Raw genomic sequence first — 19,148 nt, forward strand, 5'->3', positions numbered from 1 at the left:
ATGCCTTCTGCTGCAACACAAACTGCTCATGTCCCGATCAATTTAGGAGCAGATTGCGCGTGTGAAAGTGGTATTTCTGTCAGCTTTCCGTAATGGCGGCCCTCCTCCTCCCCGGACCTAGTTCTCCTCTTCTTTTCTTTGGGAAAACGGAGCTGTGGAGACAGAGGGAGCGGAGAGAGGGATTCTCCCAGTGGCGCCCTCACACAACTGCAGCAGGTCAGCGCTCTCACTGTTGCTAGCTCGCCACACTATGCGGAGAGGTCGTTACTGAGAAGTAATCGATTTCTCCACGTTCAGTCCGAGTATTTCGACAACACCCGCCTTACAGCAGCTCTTTAAAGTAAACTGTTAACTAGTACACTGCATAAAGAGGGCGTCTGCATCCTCTCTGTGAACTTTATGTGTGTAAAAGTGATTTAATATCAGGATAAAGGTTTGTAATTAGCATACAGCAATGCTACATAAAGTTGTTGTTGGCTAGCATGCAGATTGACAGTCTGCTTTTTTAGTAAGGATAAACCACTCTTAAGTGAAAAGTTTGAACTATATAGACCAAAAAGTAAATTACTTATGGTTAGTTTTCAAAACATATATATTTTGTATGAGTTTAGATGTCAAAGTAAAGCAAAGTTGCTGGAAAAACTAACATTTACAGTTGTTTATCTTTATACCCATTTCAAAATGCACCCGTTTTAACTTTAAATGTTTTACTTTTAGCTTAACTTTTATATCTTATGTTTTTGTTGGTGTTTTGCTGTTGTTGGTGTTATGGACAAGCTTTAAGAAGTTAGGCTAGGCATTAAACAAACATTGCATATGGTGGCAAAAAAGTAAAACTAAAAGCTACAGAACCAACTGAGTTGATTGTCTATACTCACAAAACTAATTGAAATAAAATATAGAGGAAATGCCTTTAGTTTGAGTTTCTTTCAGTGTGTTTATGCTTGTTTGTTTTTTACTTTCCCCTTAATCTTTATAATGTGGCATTGTGTTTATATTGCAATATCTATTCTGACCTTAAAACTTTCCCCTGAAAAATTAATACCCACATTATAATAATATTGCAACTTAAGCTGTCAGTGAAATGAATTATACTCAGAACAAAAATGAATATTATTGAAAAATAAAAGCTGAACTGAAACTAGCAAACACACTGGAAACTAACCAAAAGTAAGCAGAACTGAAAGTAAAAATTCTAAATAAAATCACAATCAAACCAGTGAAAAAATATAAAACAGTAATAAAACCAATGTGCGCTGACTGTCACAGTAGCTGTGGAAAGGAACATAACTTAGTACATTTACTCAAGTGCTTCATTAAAGTGCAGGTTTAATGTACTGTGTATTTTCTCTTCCAGTTCTACTTTTTTTGCATGCATTTGTTTGTTATATTCCATACAATTTATCTGCAACATAATAAGTCAGCTTTAAAATAAATGGAATTGTATACATCTAATGACACAGCAGTATACGAGTGATTAAAGTCTTCCACAGCTGCAATTATCCAATAAAATAATGGCCTAATTGTAATTCTGAGAAGTCCCAGTCTCTACATAATAAGGACATTTTATTTAGGTAGCTTATTTTGAATGTACAACTTGTGTACTCTTAAGTCGCTTAAACGGGGTGTAAATTTAACTTGAGTAAAGGCTCATAAAAGTTTTTCTTTTTTGCAGAGCATTTACCCAGCACAAGATTATGTTTAATTCATGTGCAGTTGTACTTTACATGTAATAAATCTATAATAGGATGCAGGGCACGAGCCTGAAAATTGTGTCCAGTGTTTTATACATCATTTTCTACACTTTTATTATTTTATTTAACTGTCTGATTCCCAGTGGCTCACCCCAGCCTTGCTCTTCTCCCACCACTGCCACCGCCATGCCATCCCAGTAATCCAGGACACCGCTTTCCTGCTCCGCTTGCCCATATCTGACACTGACAGTCAGACTTCTGTCAGAATCTGTGTGTTAACCCACACTACAGGTCCAAATTTTGGCCACACCATCTCATTTAATGGTTTTTCTTTCTTTTTATGACTGTTTACATTGTAGATTCTCACTCAAGGCATAAAAACTATGAAAACACTTATGGAAATATGTGGCAAACAAAAAAGTGTGAAATAACTCAAAACATGTTTTATGTTATAGATTCTTTAAAATAGCCACCCTTTGCTTTGATTTTACTGCTTTGCACACTCTTGGCATTCTCTCGATAAGCTTCAGGTAGACGGGTAGTCGGTCTTGAAGGAGTTCCCAGAGATGCTGAGCACTTGTTGGCCGTTTTGCTGTCACTGTGCGGTCCATCTCATCCCAAACCATCTCGATTGGGTTTAGGTCGGGTGACTGTGGAAGCTAGGAGTTGGCTACTGGAACTCTGTGTGGCATTTATGTGGGCTCTAAACTGAGGTGCTGGTGACTTGCAATATGTGAGGCTGGTGACTCGGATGAATTTATCCTCAACAGCAGAGGTGACTCTTGATCTTCCTTTTCTGGGACGGCCCTCATTTGAGCCAGTTTCGTCGTAGCGCTTGATGGTTTATGCGACTGCACTTAGGGACACATTCAAAGTTTTTCAGACTGACTGACCTTTAGTTCTTAATGATGAAGTAATGATGGACTGTCGCTTCTCTTTACTTAGCTGGTTGGTTCTTGGCATAATATGAATTCTAACAGTTGTCAAATAGGGCTGACAGCTGTGTACCAACCTGACGTCTGCACAACACAACTGATGGTCCCAACTCCATTAAGAAGGCAAGAAATTCCACAAATGAACCCTGACAAGGCGCACCTGTGAAGTGAAAACCGTTTTAGGTGACTACATCGTGAAGCTTATTGAGAGAAGGCCGAGGGTTTGCAGTGCTGTCGACAAAGCAAAGAGTGGCTACTTTGAGGAATTTAAAATATAAGACACATTTAGAGTTATTTATCATTTTGTCTTTGCTACATGATTCCATATATCTTGCTTCATATATTTGATGTCTTCAGTATGTGTCTAAAAAGTAGAAAGTAGTAAAATTAAAGAAAAACCATTAAATTGGTGTCTCCAAACGTTTGACCTTCCAGATCAAGTCTCTTCAGTGGTGGAGCTGTTTTGCCCTTCCAACTCACAGGCCTGCTTAATGCAGCCTCCTCCCTCAGGCTGCCCTAGCTCTTTACCAGGCTCCTGGAATTTTTTAATTGTTTGAAATAAGATGCGATACTTAATTTTTTATTTTTTATTTTTTGCAATGAACACTGTTCATTGCAAACACCCCCAGAAAACTTACTAAGTAAACAGGGACAAAGTACGATCTGGCATTACTGAGTCATTGAGTTTCCCAAAAGTGCACCACATAAAATTCATTTAAATTGTGACATAGTAAAGGAAACTCATACAGGAAGCCATAAGCTGGTCTGTTTTCTACAGTAAAAGTACAATACAAGTCTTCCACCTTTGACAGAGGCTGACTTCAGTCATCTGCGTCATATCTCATTACTTTTAGCAGACAATTAACTTTAACATTACTGCCTCCTAGTGGATTTAGAGTCTGTAAATGGCCTGACATTTTCTATTTCCTTTGCAGAGAAGTCTTCTTTTGGTCACAGATTTTAGCCTTTAAAAAAAATTCAGCCTTGTAGTCTAGAGTGCCTGTGCTTTTCTGTAATTCTATCTGTTTAGACTGTGCAGGTCTGGACTGGAGTGCATTCAGTCCCCGCTGCTGTAGAAAATCAAGCCAGCCTTGATGTAGTCTGCAAGCATCGCCTGGAGCTGCACAAGTAACCGAGGCTGTGGCTATGACCTGACTTCTTCTGGAGTTCAGCCTGATAGAAAATGTTTATGTTCTATTTGATTAAAAACTTAGACCAGGTAAGCATATAGTTCTTTATTTATGTTTATGCTACATTACAGGCATTTATGTGCAATATATTTATATGTCTCTGTGTGTGTTTCTGTGATCTATTAGATGTTTGCTTGTACTGCACTTTAGTACGCTTCTGTGAATGTTTTTGTGCTCAACAGAGCTGGAAGAAACATGGAGCTAGATCTTAAATGCCAGTAGACTTCAGGGAAAGTCCTGGAATCGTATTTTTATGTTCCCAGAAAACGAAACATTAGGTTTCACTTTCTGGGAACCAAATTTAATGGTAATCCATCCCTTTAAAATAATAGCAGAGGAGCCTGTTCACTGTAATTGATATTACAACCACTAGGCAGAGCCCTAAGCCTTCCTTTAATTTAGGGCATCAAATAAGGCTTAACATATTAAGACACTCATGCTTGTTATGGTGAAATGATCACGCAGGGCGAGCTACAAATACTGAAATTCATCCTCGTGTTGCCTTTTCTTCTTATTAAAAGTGAAAAAACCTAAGATTGAAGGAAATAGATTACTACACCCAGTACTACATGTTCATTCTGGATTGTTGTAAGTTATTCCACAGCTTGTTTCTTCTGTTGGGTTTAGTTTTACACCTTGGTCAATTTATAAAGCGGTCTTTGTCGTGTAACAGAGATCTGGGGGATGAGAGGCAGCGGAGGTGAGCGTGAGGTGAAAGGGACAGCAGATGGGTGCTGATGGAGCTCAGTGCAGATGGACAATAGGGTTCCCCACGGAGGAATAATAAACAGCTGGGTTAGCCAGGCGAGGTAACCCAAACGATATTAGAATGTCCTTCGTGGTTTTAGTTAAATTTATAATATTCATGCATAGTGTGTGTGCAACAGAGGGGAAGAGAGAAACACCGCTTTTCCCTCCATAGCAAATAAAACACCATTCCTCTATGATTTATTGTTCTACTGAATCAGAAAACCCGAGCGACTTAAATACAAAATGAGAAAAAAACATTATTAAATCTTCGTCTCCACAGCTGACAGGCAGCTTGTGACAAGAAGGCTGGGATCTCTGGATTTCTTCCATAATGTGTCAGATGTTCAGAATTACTTTTTGAGTTTATAATGTGATTATCTGAAATTGAACTCAGGCAGAGGGTTGTTACCTGAAAGGGAAACAGCTGGAAATGGCAGAGATGTGCTTCACTTGACTTGCTTTTGAGATGCTAAAAGAATATTTTTACAGCGTTTTAGCACCGAGTTTGACAGAAGTGGGGCATCTGAGGTGAAGCGTTGAGGGGTGTGTTTGTAAGAGGAACTTAGTTTGAGTCAATCAGCTCAGTCTTGTCAACATATTTTAGTTAAGGTAAGGATTAGAGCCCAGGTCATCAATACACATTACTTAACCTTTATTTTAAGGCGCTAATATACAGTTATAGAAGATGTAATGAATAATTAGAAAAATATTTATCACATTACAGTCAAACACAAAGCCCGCTAATAAAGGAAGATCCTGAACATCAGGAAACAGGAAGGAAATCTCTCTTACAGGAACTGCTAAACAAAGATAGGAACAATGATTGAAAAACAACTCAGCTGGAAAATAGCATATCTTAGGAGGTGGGAATGGACTCTGCCATGAAACTGCAATTTCTTCATCACTGACTTTAGTATATGTGCGAGTTTCCTGGGCGTGAGCCTGACAGTGTTACGTATACTGTCTGTGGAGCAGAAAAATGCAGATGATGTTGAGAAAGTGCGTTCATGTTTTACATATGCATGTCATTGCACATTCAGTATCTTGGATATTTGCTGCCAGCAGTCAGCCTGGTGCATATTATGTCTCAGATGCCTGTATAGTAAGAACGCTTTAAATGGACTTTTCTGTAAGCTTAAATACTGCAAATGGAATTAAGTTTTTACCACAGAGGTATTTGGAGAAAAAAAATGATCATATAAGAGGAAGTATCATTTACAAGCCACCAAACTATAAAGAATATTTCCACATTGTTTGACTTCAAAAGGAGAATATGCTGTGGTTTTTATGACCCAACTTAATGATCAATTATCAGCTCATTGTACACACTTCCTTTTATTTTTGTGCTTCATATAAAGCTGACCTGCAGTGAATAGAGCTACACAATTGGAGGGGGTACGGTGAGAGAACCGAGTAAACAAAGGACATGTTGTGCATAAATCTGTGTACTCATGTAAGAAGTATTTCCTGTATACTTTAGGAGGCAGCACGAGAAATACTCACACCAGCTGACATACAGTGATCAGCCATAATGTTAAAACCACTCATAAGTGAAGTGGATAAATGTATCTTCTTGTTACAATTCAGTGTTCTGCTGGGAATCATGTGGCCCTGGCATCCATGTGGATGATGCTTTAAGATGAACCAGCCATTTAAATAGAGCATGCACACCTCTCCATTGACAATAGCACTCCTCAGTGGTAGAAGCTTACCCCAGCAGGACAATGCATCACACCACAAATAGTCCTTAAGAACAGATCACAGACTCCACAGCATTCATCCAACCTCCAGACTCTCCACATCCTAATCCAGCTCATCTGTGGGATGAGCTGAACAAGCCCACACCACAGAGGCCGCACCTCACAACACACAGGACACAAAGAATCCCACCAACTCCCAGAATCAAAAACCACAGCACATGCTAGGCTGAGGTTTGATATCAACATCCTTAAGCGTCAAAGCTGTTCTGATAGCGTAAGGGAGACCTCTGCATTATGAAGTGAGGCTGACTGGTTTAAAATTGGTGTATTTGTGTTTATTGCTTATACAAAACTGTTTATCTCTTTTTAAGCACTATTGAGAGTAAGAAGGGAAAAAAATGTAAAAGGTTTTCCCATCTGGGCAGCATTATTCAGATTCCTCTCTGTTGGATATTTGATGCTGGCATGTGAAAGTGGGTGTGGCATGGAAACAGCCTGAGCTACAGTGAAGTGAGAGGAAAGATGAGGAGTGGGGAACCAGAGGAGGGTGCTGTTCTGTTAGAAAGGTGATGTGGCCTTGAAAGCACACACACATAAAAAAAATGCCTTGAATAGGAGGGAGGATAATAAGAGAGGAATCTGATAATTCATGCGCACGGCTCATACGTTAAGTCAGTGTTAAGTTAAAAATGTGTTGCGTTGTGGTTGTTGCCAGGAAAAGGAAACAGATGGGGAATGTAACACTTCATATTAATATATCTGCGGAGTAATATTTCTATGATGGTGTAAGTTATTTCGTCAGCAGTGGATGACAGCCACTAGGAGACAGGCAGTCTTGCTGGTGAAACACTTCCATAATTCACATCCCATGTGAATCTGCCTCGGCTTGTGGGAGAAAAGGGAGGGAGCAAACTAACAGGGAGGGAAGGAAAGAATGTCCTAAGGGCCAATCATGTGATTTCTGGTTTTTTTTTCTTTTTTTAATAGCTGCACAGTGATTACATGCTTTTAGTCTGGGGCTCTTAGCAAGTTTTTCCAAACCCTCTCCACTCTCTGTTTTCTCTGGCCCTCTTTTTTGTCTCATTATCCAACAGCATACTTTCCCTCGACTTTTTTTTTTTTCTTTCAGAGTGACGTGTGAGTGTAGTTCCTGCCCTTGTTTCATGCAGAATAGTTCAGAAGGAAGGACAGGGAATCACGGAGAGGCGGTGATTTACTTTGACCTGTCATGGACAAGATGAATTGAAGGTGCAAACAAGAGGAGCCGCTTGAGTTTTGGCCTAAGTGTGTGTGCACCGGGGAGTCAAGCAAGGAAGCGCAAAGACGTGACGGAAGAGACGCCAAGGCAGAGAGAAACAGAGAAAGTGACCGAAGGGTAAGACGTAAAGTTGCCTAATTGTGTTGCCCATGGGCAGAGGTGGATGAGAAGCTGCGTTTAAGAAGTCTGTGAGACAGGAGGAGGAGCACCAGCCTGAGGGGGAACCACCAGTTCAACCTTCTTCCAGCAACAACAGGACAGGATGAGGTACCAAGCCAGGGTAAGGTCCATGATGCTCGTTGTTTTATTTTCCTTTTTATTGCGGCCCACCTACTCGCGATTTGTGGTTACTTGTGGCTATGTTTAAGCATTTTCTGTACTGATACAATAAAGTCGATATCCGATCAACCTATTCCCTCTTTCTGCCATGGAGACACCAGAGGGGGAAAAGCAAAACAGAACAATGAGTCACTTGGAATTTTTTTCCTGTGTATGAGTCAGTGTATATTTGGGGTTTTGTGTAAGCCTTAACTCAAGCAGTCCGGATAAAAGAAAAAAAAAAACATAAACACTATTTTTCCATTATATCCCTGCTGGCACAACTTTGGTCAGGAGCCCACCATGGTACCACTGCTGCTTATCCCTGGGACAGAGTGGTGGGGCATGCCTTATAAGGAAGACAATCCGAAATGAAGTTGGCCCTGCAGAGCTTAGTCATGAGGCCTAGGGCCAAGTCCTGCTGTTAACTTTCTTACTGCAGCTGCAGCTGCACCCACAAACCTGCAGATTTCACAGAAGTTCCCTGATACTCAGAGTCAAATCCTACATTAAGCTCTCATGCACCATCAGCTAGATCACACTCAAGGTGCTGTAAAAAGGAGGCCTCAGGTCAGTTCACAGAAAACAAAGCTACAGGGATTACACTTGATTCTGGTTAAATCTCCATCCCAGAGCTATAGCCCTTAACGTAACTGAACCACATATTACCTCCAACACGAGTGGTAGCAATCTTTCTGATTTTGGTATCAAAGAAGAGTACTGAATGAGGCCTCTGATCAATAAAGTTGACAAAAATCTTGTAATGAAAGAAAGCAAAAACACATAACTTGAAAAAGATCCTTACAAATTCAAGCTGGACACTGTGCAGGTACTCTGAGCACAGCAGCTACTCCACAGCACAGAAACTCTTAAGGTATGAGGGCTAAGGAAGCTGAAATGAAAGCTTTAGGCAAAGCAAGTCCTTTAAAGCCCAGAGCTTCAACTGTGGCCCAGTCATCTACAGCGAGAGAACACACTGAGATGAACTCTTGAGTTTCACAATAATGTGGCAGACCCCGTGACACTGTACAGAATGTGATGAGTTGCAACCTCATACACTGACTGTAACCTAACAAGTGTTATCCAGGCACTTTTCATTACAGCTGTTGCAGAACATTTGAAAACTGAAAACCTGCTACATCATTGCACCCCCTTTGTTAAAAGTACTGCAAGGATAAGTTTTTGTCTGCACTGCTCATTGCTTGTCTTTATATGAGTAGAATGAGTAGAATGTCAAATTGCATCAAAATCACTGAAAGCATGCCCTAAATCTGACCCTGAAATTCTTGAGACATATCCTTTTGGAAAATCTGACTTTGAACAGTAATTGCTTTTTGTAGGAAGCCCACCTGCAAGTGGGAAAACAATAATACGAGGTGAAGCAGAGAGGAGGGGCTGCAGTGGAAGTGTGCAGTGACTTCTTTGCGTTCACTTCTTGGCTGTCGTCCACTGTTGTCCTCTTGTTTTTTTAAGGATATTCCTGCATGAAGTGGTCAGAGATAATGACCTTTTAGCAGCGTTGGCCGGCCAAATGAGACCCTCGAGAGGCTGTTGCGTTCAAGAAAAACAAACGTCCTGTGGAAGTCTAACCCCTTTGTTCCACTTACTGCTTGTATTTTATGAATGTGAAAGAGTAGGGCTTGTTTCTTAAATGAGCCTTTGATACCGAACATAGAGCACCTTTTGTCTGGCTGTGGTATATTGTGCATTTAATATACGCTCAAGTGTTTTTCTGGATATTTCTCATCAGTAAGTAATGACTGCTGACATTTCTTTTATCTCTTTGCATGATGCTGCATGTTGTTGTGTGTATGTTATATCTGACTTCAGGGCATATCTAAGAATTTCTCTAGTAATTCGTTTCTGTCTCCACTACGATGTTTATCTTCACAGTGGGGTTGACATGTACACACATTTTTCTAGTTAAACCCCATCTGGTGATATAAAACTTTGTGTACTGTGTACACACATGATAATACACTGTCTCTGTCGAAAAATAGAGGAGTCTATCCTGTCTGTTTATCATTAGGATTCCTTAAATTACTTCTTTGTTTAATCTTGGCATGCTTGGTGGAACTGTTCTTCTTTGTGCACTTGCAGGACTTGTTTCCACAGCCAAGAAGCACTCTGTAAACTTTAGAGAGCGCCGCTTGGGGGATTTAGGCCTGATTCATTTGCCCTGGCATTTTGAAAGTGTTTTGAAATAAATATCGTGCCATCAAAATCATGTGGTAATTATTGTTTTCTTGTGCGCTGCGTATTAACCTGTTTACTGCTGGGTGAAGCTGGAAATATGAATTGTCCTTTTGTGCCCCCTGCTTGTCAGCAGCATGTAATTGCTTATGTTAGATATTTATAAGAAAGATTAAAAACCTGTCTTCGATTGCCATTTAAGGCAGGAAGTGACTCAAGAATGAAGAGAAATTCACATTCCATGTACGTTTGTAACGATTCTTTTTCTCCTTTTCTGTGTAGGAGGTGGACATTGAGGGAAGAGTGCGTCTGGTCATGGAGGGTGCGCTGACTGCCCGGGACAGGGTTGGGGTGCAGGACTTTGTCTTGCTGGAAAACTACAACAGCGAGGCAGCCTTCATAGAAAATCTGCGGCGGCGCTTCAGAGAAAACCTCATTTATGTAATCATTTTTCTTCCTATTTTCTAAAACATTTCCCGTGATGTGATAAGCCATAACTTGAACGTGGTGTCTACTCCCTGTGTTTGATGTCAGACGTATATCGGCTCAGTGTTGGTGTCGATGAACCCGTACAAAGAGCTAGAGATTTACTCCAAGCAGCAGATGGATCGTTACAGAGGGGTCAGCTTCTACGAAATATCGCCTCACATGTGAGTCACTTCAGGCTCCTCAGGCGTTTTTTTATTAATGGTTCAGTTTGATAAACACCAAACAAAAACTAAATGTTGCTTCAGTTTTTGCCTTTTGTCTGACTACAGCTCAAAAAACCCTAAATATTCAGTCAGGATGAGAAGAAAGAAAATCACATGAGCAGATAATTATGAACTAAATCTGATATTTTTTAAATATTATATATTATTTATAAAGTGATTATAAAATTAATCATGTGGAGCTACTCGCTGTGCCAACCATTTGTGAATAACAGAGTAGCTGAAAGTGGCTTTATGTAAAGTTGGCTGATCTGAGCTTGCTTTTTGCACATATCCGTAAATCTCATCTTGCTATTTAAATTATTTTAGCTCCCTACAGCTGCAGCAACCCTTACAAGCTGCTTGGAAACCCACCCTAGCTACTTATAATCATAGTAGTAATCTTACTGCTCTCCCTACCTTAAGCTTTCCACATATGCACACATATGGTCAGGGAGGTCCCATAACAGATCCCTACTACCAAATACAAATTACTGCAGATGGAACAACAACCTCTCTGTATTTGCTTTGGGTTTTCTGGATCTACGCTGATTTTTGTGTGACTTTATTCCACTGCTGTGTTTTACCTGCATGTTGATCTGTAGCTGAACCTGCATTTTTGTTTTTTCCTCAGCTATGCCTTGTCAGACAACACTTACCGGGCCATGCGGACCGAGAGAAAAGACCAGTGTATACTCATATCAGGCGAAAGTGGAGCAGGTAAAACAGAGGCCTCCAAGAAGATCCTCCTCTACTACGCTGTCACCTGCCCCACTAATGATCATATGGCAGCACTTGGTGACCGCCTGCTACAGTCAAACCCTGTCCTGGAGGTATTTAAAAATTAGGCTTTTCAAGCTGATTAGCCTGTATTTGCAGTGCATGATATTATCTGACTTATCTGTTATTTTTATATGGGATTTTTGTGGGATTTTATGTTGCATTCTTTCTTTTAATTTCACTTCCTCTCTCTAATTTCCTGTGTTTTTTTTGTTTTTGTTTTTGTTTTTTTACAAAGGCATTTGGCAATGCAAAAACACTAAGGAATGACAACTCCAGCCGCTTTGGGAAATACATGGATGTTCAGTTTGACTTTAGGGTAAACGCTAAAACTGATATATTGGATAACATCATATCAGTCATCATAGCATCGAAAAGCAACAACTCTAGAAGAAAACTTTAATAGTTGCTCTCAGCTCTCATCTTTTTGTGTAACCTCTTCAAGGGGGCACCGGTGGGTGGTCACATCTTAAACTACCTGCTGGAGAAATCTCGTGTAGTACATCAGAACCACGGCGAGAGAAACTTCCACATCTTCTATCAGCTTCTGGATGGAGGAGAAGATGACCAACTCAACACACTGAACCTGGAAAGAAACCCCCAGAACTACCGCTATCTGGTTAAGGTGTGTGTCGCGCAGTTTCAAGAATTACAAATTGTCTGCGCCATTAGTTTTAGCATCGTTTTAAATTGTTTCTTTTTTCAGGGCAACTGTCCCAGAGTCAGCTCCATAAGTGACAAGAATAATTGGAAGGTTGTGATGAAGGCCCTTCCTGTCATTGGCTTCACAGAAGAAGAAGTGCAGGTCAGTAACAGTCAGAGTTTTACCATGTTAAAATCATTTTATATCATTGCAACACTGGAATCCTTAATGAGCTCTTTTCTGACAGTTTTGGTATAAATAATGCTATTCTGAACACTACATCATCATCGACGCATTTGAAAAGCAAATTGTTCATCTGTGAGGTTGTTGCCAGCTGTTCTTTCTGTCTCCCGCGTCAGAAATTGCTGAATATCATCGCCAGTGTTCTCCATCTGGGAAACACGCAGTTTGGGGAAGGGGAGGAAGGTGAAACCTATATCACCACTGAGATTTCTAATCTTGCAAGGGTCAGTACAATCCCACTAGTATTGACAGATGTTTAAATATGCTTAGAAATCTTACAAAACAGCCTGACTGAGAGCAGATGTGTTGTTGTTCTCCAGCTGCTGGGTGTCGATGGCTCAGCCCTTAGGGAGGCACTCACTCACAAGAAACTCACAGCCAAGGGAGAGGAGGTCATCATCTTTTCATCATCACTCCTCAGGTTTTCAGTTGTTCGATGCACATGTTTTTACTGGGCTGTTTTTATGTTTATGCAGATGATCACCCCGCTAAATTTTGAGCAAGCGGAGGCTGCCCGTGACGCCTTAGCCAAGGCTGTGTATGGCCGGACCTTCACGTGGCTGGTGGAGAAGATCAACCAGTCGCTGGCTCTTAAGGTGCAGCACTCATAACAACTTAAAGATAACAAGAGAAATTCCTCCATCTTATTGTGAGGCCGTTGTTGTCTTCTATCTCTGTCTGAATGATGTGCACTGTATATGCTGTGCAGGATGAAATCTACCACAGCAGCAAAGGTTCCTCAGTTATAGGGCTTCTAGACATCTATGGCTTTGAGGTCTTGCAGCACAACAGGTATGGATTATATTCTTTTCCTCTTCACCGTCATCTGCTTCTTAGCGCAGTTCGTCAACCGGTTTCGCTGTCAAAAGTAGCCTTCAGTGTCCCTGCAATGTGTGGTAGTTTTGTTCTGTTTTAAAAGAAGTTTCCCGCCTGCAGTTTTGAGCAGTTCTGCATCAACTACTGCAATGAGAAGCTCCAGCAGCTGTTTATAGAGCTGACCCTCAGATCTGAGCAGGAAGAATATGAGACGGAAGGAATTGCAGTGAGTACAGCTGCTAATTGCGTAGTCAGTGTGAAACAACTATTGATATCAAATTTCGATGCTAAAACTACATTCTTTCCTTTCACATGCAGTGGGAAACTGTGCAATACTTTGACAACAAGATCATTTGTGACCTGATAGAAGAGAAGCACAAAGGCATCATCTCCATTCTGGTGCGTAAAACAGCGTTGAGTTTGTATCTTTGATTATTTATTTCTCTTTCCCTTTTTGAGAAATTAAATAGCGTGAATAACTTACAGGACGAGGAGTGCCTAAGGCCCGGAGAAACTTGTGATGTCTCCTTTTTAGAGAAATTGGAGGACACAGTGGGCGGCCATCCCCATTTTGTCACGTAAGCATCATCTTATATCAAAGACTTGTACTTGTACTGTACAATATATGTGAGTAAATCTATATGTGTGTGTTTATTTCAGGCACAAGTTGGCAAATGGAAAGACTCGCAGGGTGATGAGCAGGGAGGAGTTCAGACTGCTGCATTATGCCGGAGAGGTCAACTACAATGTCAATGGTAAACTGTTAAGGCTGGATCAATAGCGTATTCATACTTACATTTCCTGTTATGAGACAACACATAGAGAGGATGATTCACAAGCAGCTTATTCCTCAATCACCGTGTTTTTGCTTCCATTCAGGTTTCCTCGACAAGAACAATGACTTGCTGAACAGGAACCTGAAAGAGGTGAGGATAGTGAAAAGGGACAAGGTAGAGCCTCACCGCAACCTTTGAAAACCACTCTGTCTCCTGCCATTGCTTGAGTGAAGAGGAAGAGGGGGGACATCTAATGTTGACTTGTGGTTTTGTGGTTTGGTCTCTGTTCAGGTCATGTGCCAGTCAGACAACCAGATCCTAAGTCACTGCTTCCGCAGAGAGGAAGTCATAGACCAGAAACGCCCAGAGATGGTAACAAATCAGTCACACTCTCTATGTTGATCATTTGTAGGCATGATTTAAAAAAACAGAAAATACACTCTGAGAATTTCACATCATTTAATTTTCTTTTGTTGATCATTTAGGCTGCCACTCAGTTCAAAAACAGCCTGATGAAACTTACAGAAATCCTCAGGTCTAAAGAGCCATCCTACGTGCGCTGTATCAAACCAAATGACGCCAAGCAGCCAGGTACATGTTTCACATCCTGTCATATTAATTGGGATATATAAGCGTTTTTATTTGGGAGGGTCCGGGTCTCAAATAAAGGCTTTATTAGAAGATCCTAAATACAGATCAAGAAAAACAATGTAAAGGTTACCCGTCTAATACTGGCTGCTGTGTTCTCAGTTTTGTCACACGGCAGTGAACTAGAAATGATGTTTAGTTGGTGATTCATAAACTAATTATGTTTGACCTAATTCTTTTCTTACGTTTCCCGTTCTCAATCAAAACCTCTCAGAAAAGGAAATACCTTCTTAAACACTCTAATAGTAAAGGTGGAAGATGTGTTTTGTTTGATTCAACAACAAACTAGCATGTGATTACAGAAGGTTATAAGTTAATCTAACAAAAGGAATTTTGATTTAGTCGCAACTTTTTTAATAAAAATGTCCTTTTTATTTCAAATAAATAAAACCCCCAGCTTCTTAATGTATGTAATGAAGCTTATCCTGCTGTGTGGATTGCGTTTCATATCATTGGCCAGAAATATTTCTTTGTTACTAATAAATACGGTTTCTGTCCCTGCAGGAAGGTTTGATGAAGTTCTGGTTCGACATCAGGTGAAGTACCTGGGCCTGATGGAAAACCTGAGGGTCAGGAGAGCTGGCTTTGCATATCGTCGGCGCTTTGAAGCCTTCCTGCAGCGGTAGTTCACAGTTGCAGTGGCTGTTTACTTTATGTTCATTCTTCTTTTATTGTAACCGTTCATAAATGCTCTTAGGTATAAGCCCCTGTGTCCTGAGACGTGGCCCAACTGGCATGGCAGACTCGCAGATGGAGTTTTGACACTGGTTAAGCACCTGGGATACAAAGATGAAGAGTACAAACTGGGGAGGTAACTTGTTTAATGTTGTATGCAAGGCATTTAATCACACTTCATTGCAATAAGTGTCCATTGAAAGGCACACTGATTTTGTGTTGATCACAATTTTTTTTTTTTTGGCTGCTTTCTGCAGATCAAAAATCTTCATCCGTTTTCCAAAAACTCTTTTCAATACTGAAGATGCTCTAGAAGCGAAAAAGCCAGAGATAGGTAAGCAGCAATAGCAAGGATTATCAAACTGAGGGCGTCACAACTGAAATAAAATATAAGGTAGTGATGCAAATATTCATGAAACACACTTCTAATGAGTTTAGAGTGTCAAAGATGTGAAGCTTCAGCTTTTTGGGAGGTTTTAGTGAAACAGCTCCTGACTTTAATCATCAAAATGAACACATTTTAAACACAATCATAAGGTACGCAGTAAAACTATATTCCTCATGTTTCAGCACTGACCCTGCAGACATCATGGAGAGGCTACAGAGAGAGGGCCAAGTACCAACGCATCAGACGTGCAGGTCAGACCACCTCCAGCTGTTGGCGCTCTCATACTTTGCCACCTTTCTCCTTAAAGAATAGCCCCTAAAATGAGAATATACAAGTGTTTAATGTGTTTGTATAGTATTGTTACATTGGCCCTACCTGCTTGGTACAAATGCATAAATCTGCAATACAGCTTTGTTTCATTTCCCCAGCATTCCTTTGTGGGTCTAAACTGACTTTATATGTCTGCTGCACTAACGTTGGGGTGTTCTCTTTGGCTGAGTATAAGAGCTGTCTTGGTGTTTATACGTGCATGTGTGTATATATATATAGTGATAGTGATCCAGTCGGGGTGGCGAGGGATGAAAGCACGCAGGAGAGCTAAAAGGCGTCGCCAGGCTGCTGACTTAATTCGCAGGTGCTTGAATGAAACTTTTTTTTGGCGTCTAGTTTTTGGTGCTGTGTTTTGCAAAATATAATAATTTCCATCATGATTTTTGCATTTTTTTTCCCAGGTTCATTAAAGGCTTCATCTACCGTCATGGGGAATACGGTCCTGAGAATGACTATTTCCTGGATCACGTTCGTTACTCTTTCTTGAAAAATCTACGCAAAAACCTGCCCAAGAGTGTTTTGGACAAATCCTGGCCGACACCTCCTCCGTCTCTCGATGAGGTGCAAAAACCCCACATTCAAATTGAGTCCCCCCGCTGTCTAAGATCATTGCACACAGATAATATGATATTTGAATAGATAGTCTGCATTGTTAATTCTTTGGTCTCCTACAGGCATCGGAGCACCTGCAGAGGCTGCACATGCGGAACATGGTCACAAAGTATTGCTGGAGAGTCCAGCCCGAATGGAAGAAGCAGGTACACTGATAACAGAAGATGGTCTACCTGTTATCTTGTTGTTGTATTTTCCTGCAAGATGGTCAGATTGCAGCTGACTGGCTTTCATTTAGTTGTTTTGTTTTAATCTTTATTTAAATCTCACTTGATTTTTGTTTGTCCTCTAGATGATGCAGAAGGTTGTAGCCAGTGAGATCTTCAAGGATCAGAAAGACAGCTACCCTCAGAGTGTTGGAAAGCTGTTTTTGGACTCCAGGCTTGGTACACGTTTATGTATTCATTGTCTTTGCACTTGTTATCCACCACCCACTGGCAAGCATAAAAAATTCACAGAGCATTTCTACTGCTTTATACAGAACGTGAGCAAATCAGTCTCAAAGTCGTCCAGACTCTGGGCAATGACAAAGTGCAGGTAGGGTTTGTTTTTTTTTTTGTTTAAAGCCTGATGGCGATAATAAATGCTGCTATGGAGTAATGCGTCTCCTTGTCCTTTTCAGTACGGTGTTTCAGTCATAAAGTATGACAAAAGGGGTTTCAAGCCGCGCCCTCGCCAGCTGCTCCTCACTAACACCTTTGCTGTGTTGGTGGACAAGACCAAAATCAAGCAGAGGATCGACTACACAGCTCTGAGAGGTGAAAACCAGCCTTGAGAAGGGGACAGTTTTACAAATGTAGTATATTGAGATAGTTATTGAGATAATGTTCTTGAATTCATCACTTGTAAATGCATATTTTTTGTAAGGGAGGAATCTTTACAGTTTTAAATCCTGCTTCTTCTGTTTTTTTAAACGTCCATCTGCGGTCACAAAATCTAAACGGCTTTTTCTGGAAACTTCAGCTCAGTCTCTAGAGACTCTCAAGCAGAAGTTTCCATATCTGGATGATAAAGTGGACTGTGAACTTATCAGCTACTGCTAGCAAACTATATAGGTTCAAGTTCACGCACGTATTCTAATTAGTGCTGTAAAACAATGTAATAAAAACCATCACAAATTCGTGGATGGGCTTTACATGGGAAGTCGTTATGAGTCAGATAATTCTCTGCAGACTTGAATCAACAGAGGGGATGTCTAGCAGGCAGCTGTTGACTACAGCAGCTGCCTCTGCAGGAACACTCGTTACTCATAACGGTCACAGACTTAACTCCGCTGTGCATATGAATCAGCTAAGAATGATTTGCCCCATACAGTTGTTATCATAGGGGAAAACTATCCACAGAGATCAAAACTGTTTTGCACCAGACTGTAAAAGATGTTGTAAAGTTGGGGACTTTTAAGATCGGAGTCTACGGGGAATAACTTGCTTTTGGAGTTAGCCTCAAGTTGCTATTAAAGGTTTCTGGCACTTTTGCAATGGCTTCGTGTTACAGTTCAGGAGGTCACCACAACACTGCTAGGTATTCCATTATGCACATTGTGACTGTTCAGTGTGCGTTTAGTGATTTGTTTTGTGTTTTTTCTTGAAACAGATATCGCTTTGAGCTCTCTCAGTGATGGGATGTGTGTTCTTCACATCACAAGGGAGGACAATAAACAGAAGGTACAGTAGGACACAACAGTCATGCCTGTGTGGAATAAAGCAACCATGCAGCCACTCTAAAGCCCGCTGTCTCTCCCACAGGGGGATCTGCTGCTGCACTGCAGCCACTCGATCGAGCTGGTAACAAAATTAGCCATGATGGCCAACAAGACCAGCAACGTCAACATCAACCCGGGCAGGTAAGATTCAGACTGACTGCTTCTGTGTGGTGGTCACCATCAGTCCATCTTATCATCTGTTCTTGGCACGCAGCATCCAGTTTACTGTGGCCCGAGGCAAGGAAGGAATAATTGATTTTGTGAGGGGCGCAGAGCTGAAAGTGACCAAAGGCAGACGAGGACATTTGCTAGTGGTGAGTCAGCGGCTGCTCTGATATCATGTGGGGAGCCTGCAGACAGGGAGGGGTGTTTTGATACCAAAAACATTTGATAGCTGACTGTGTTCGATCTGATTTCACTCTTCAGACTGCCCCTCAGATCAACGCCACATGAAGACACAGAAAACCAGCTAACTGATCAGTTTGCAGCTTACAGGAGAAAACCACAGAATACAAAACATGCCCGACAGAGTGCTTATTGATTCATATTCTGTACATCTTCATTATAACAAGATTATCTTCAGTGTTGCATTAACTATTGATAACCAAAGATGAAAATTAAGACATGAAGTAGTCGCCATTTCAAATGCTGTAACTCTTTATTGAAAAAAATACAAAATATTTATCAAATATAAAATGTCTTCTGTAAAACACTGTATTACATATTGCAAGAGAATTAAAATAAACCACTTTGAAATAAATAGCATTGTAATAAATATTTCAATAAATAGCAAAATATCTTTGGAAAG

General features: G+C 40.7%; 1 protein-coding gene across 2 annotated transcripts; it reads left to right on the forward strand.

The window, feature by feature from the left end:
* The first annotated feature begins 77 nt into the window (after positions 1-77).
* On the forward strand, positions 78-19,100 carry LOC101468785 (unconventional myosin-Ic). Of its 2 annotated transcripts, XM_012925345.4 has the most exons (34): positions 78-216; positions 3,660-3,848; positions 7,399-7,807; positions 10,321-10,479; positions 10,573-10,688; positions 11,362-11,560; positions 11,746-11,826; positions 11,953-12,132; positions 12,214-12,312; positions 12,510-12,617; positions 12,714-12,785; positions 12,870-12,989; positions 13,103-13,185; positions 13,330-13,435; positions 13,528-13,608; positions 13,696-13,787; positions 13,870-13,964; positions 14,089-14,135; positions 14,277-14,357; positions 14,471-14,576; positions 15,138-15,255; positions 15,331-15,444; positions 15,566-15,642; positions 15,879-15,947; positions 16,246-16,330; positions 16,428-16,587; positions 16,701-16,784; positions 16,931-17,024; positions 17,120-17,175; positions 17,261-17,396; positions 18,232-18,302; positions 18,384-18,481; positions 18,555-18,654; positions 18,767-19,100. In XM_012925345.4, the coding sequence occupies exons 3-34, from the start codon at positions 7,790-7,792 to the stop codon at positions 18,791-18,793; spliced, it is 3,132 nt and encodes a 1,043-aa protein (XP_012780799.1). In that variant the 5' UTR covers positions 78-216; positions 3,660-3,848; positions 7,399-7,789; the 3' UTR covers positions 18,794-19,100. The 2 variants fall into 2 exon arrangements, with proteins under 2 accessions (XP_012780799.1, XP_012780800.1); XM_012925346.5 differs by lacking the exons at positions 78-216; positions 3,660-3,848; positions 7,399-7,807 and adding an exon at positions 9,450-9,594.
* Positions 19,101-19,148: the final 48 nt, after the last annotated feature.

Source organism: Maylandia zebra, linkage group LG10 (assembly GCF_041146795.1).
Source record: "Maylandia zebra isolate NMK-2024a linkage group LG10, Mzebra_GT3a, whole genome shotgun sequence".
Lineage (NCBI taxonomy): Eukaryota > Metazoa > Chordata > Actinopteri > Cichliformes > Cichlidae > Maylandia > Maylandia zebra.

Bases quoted from the DNA above. Each gene is read 5' to 3' on its own strand.
- LOC101468785 (XM_012925345.4), top strand. The intron at 16,588-16,700 runs GTGCAAAAACCC...GGTCTCCTACAG, and splicing joins CTCCTCCGTCTCTCGATGAG to GCATCGGAGCACCTGCAGAG. The intron at 18,303-18,383 runs GTACAGTAGGAC...TCTCTCCCACAG, and splicing joins GGGAGGACAATAAACAGAAG to GGGGATCTGCTGCTGCACTG.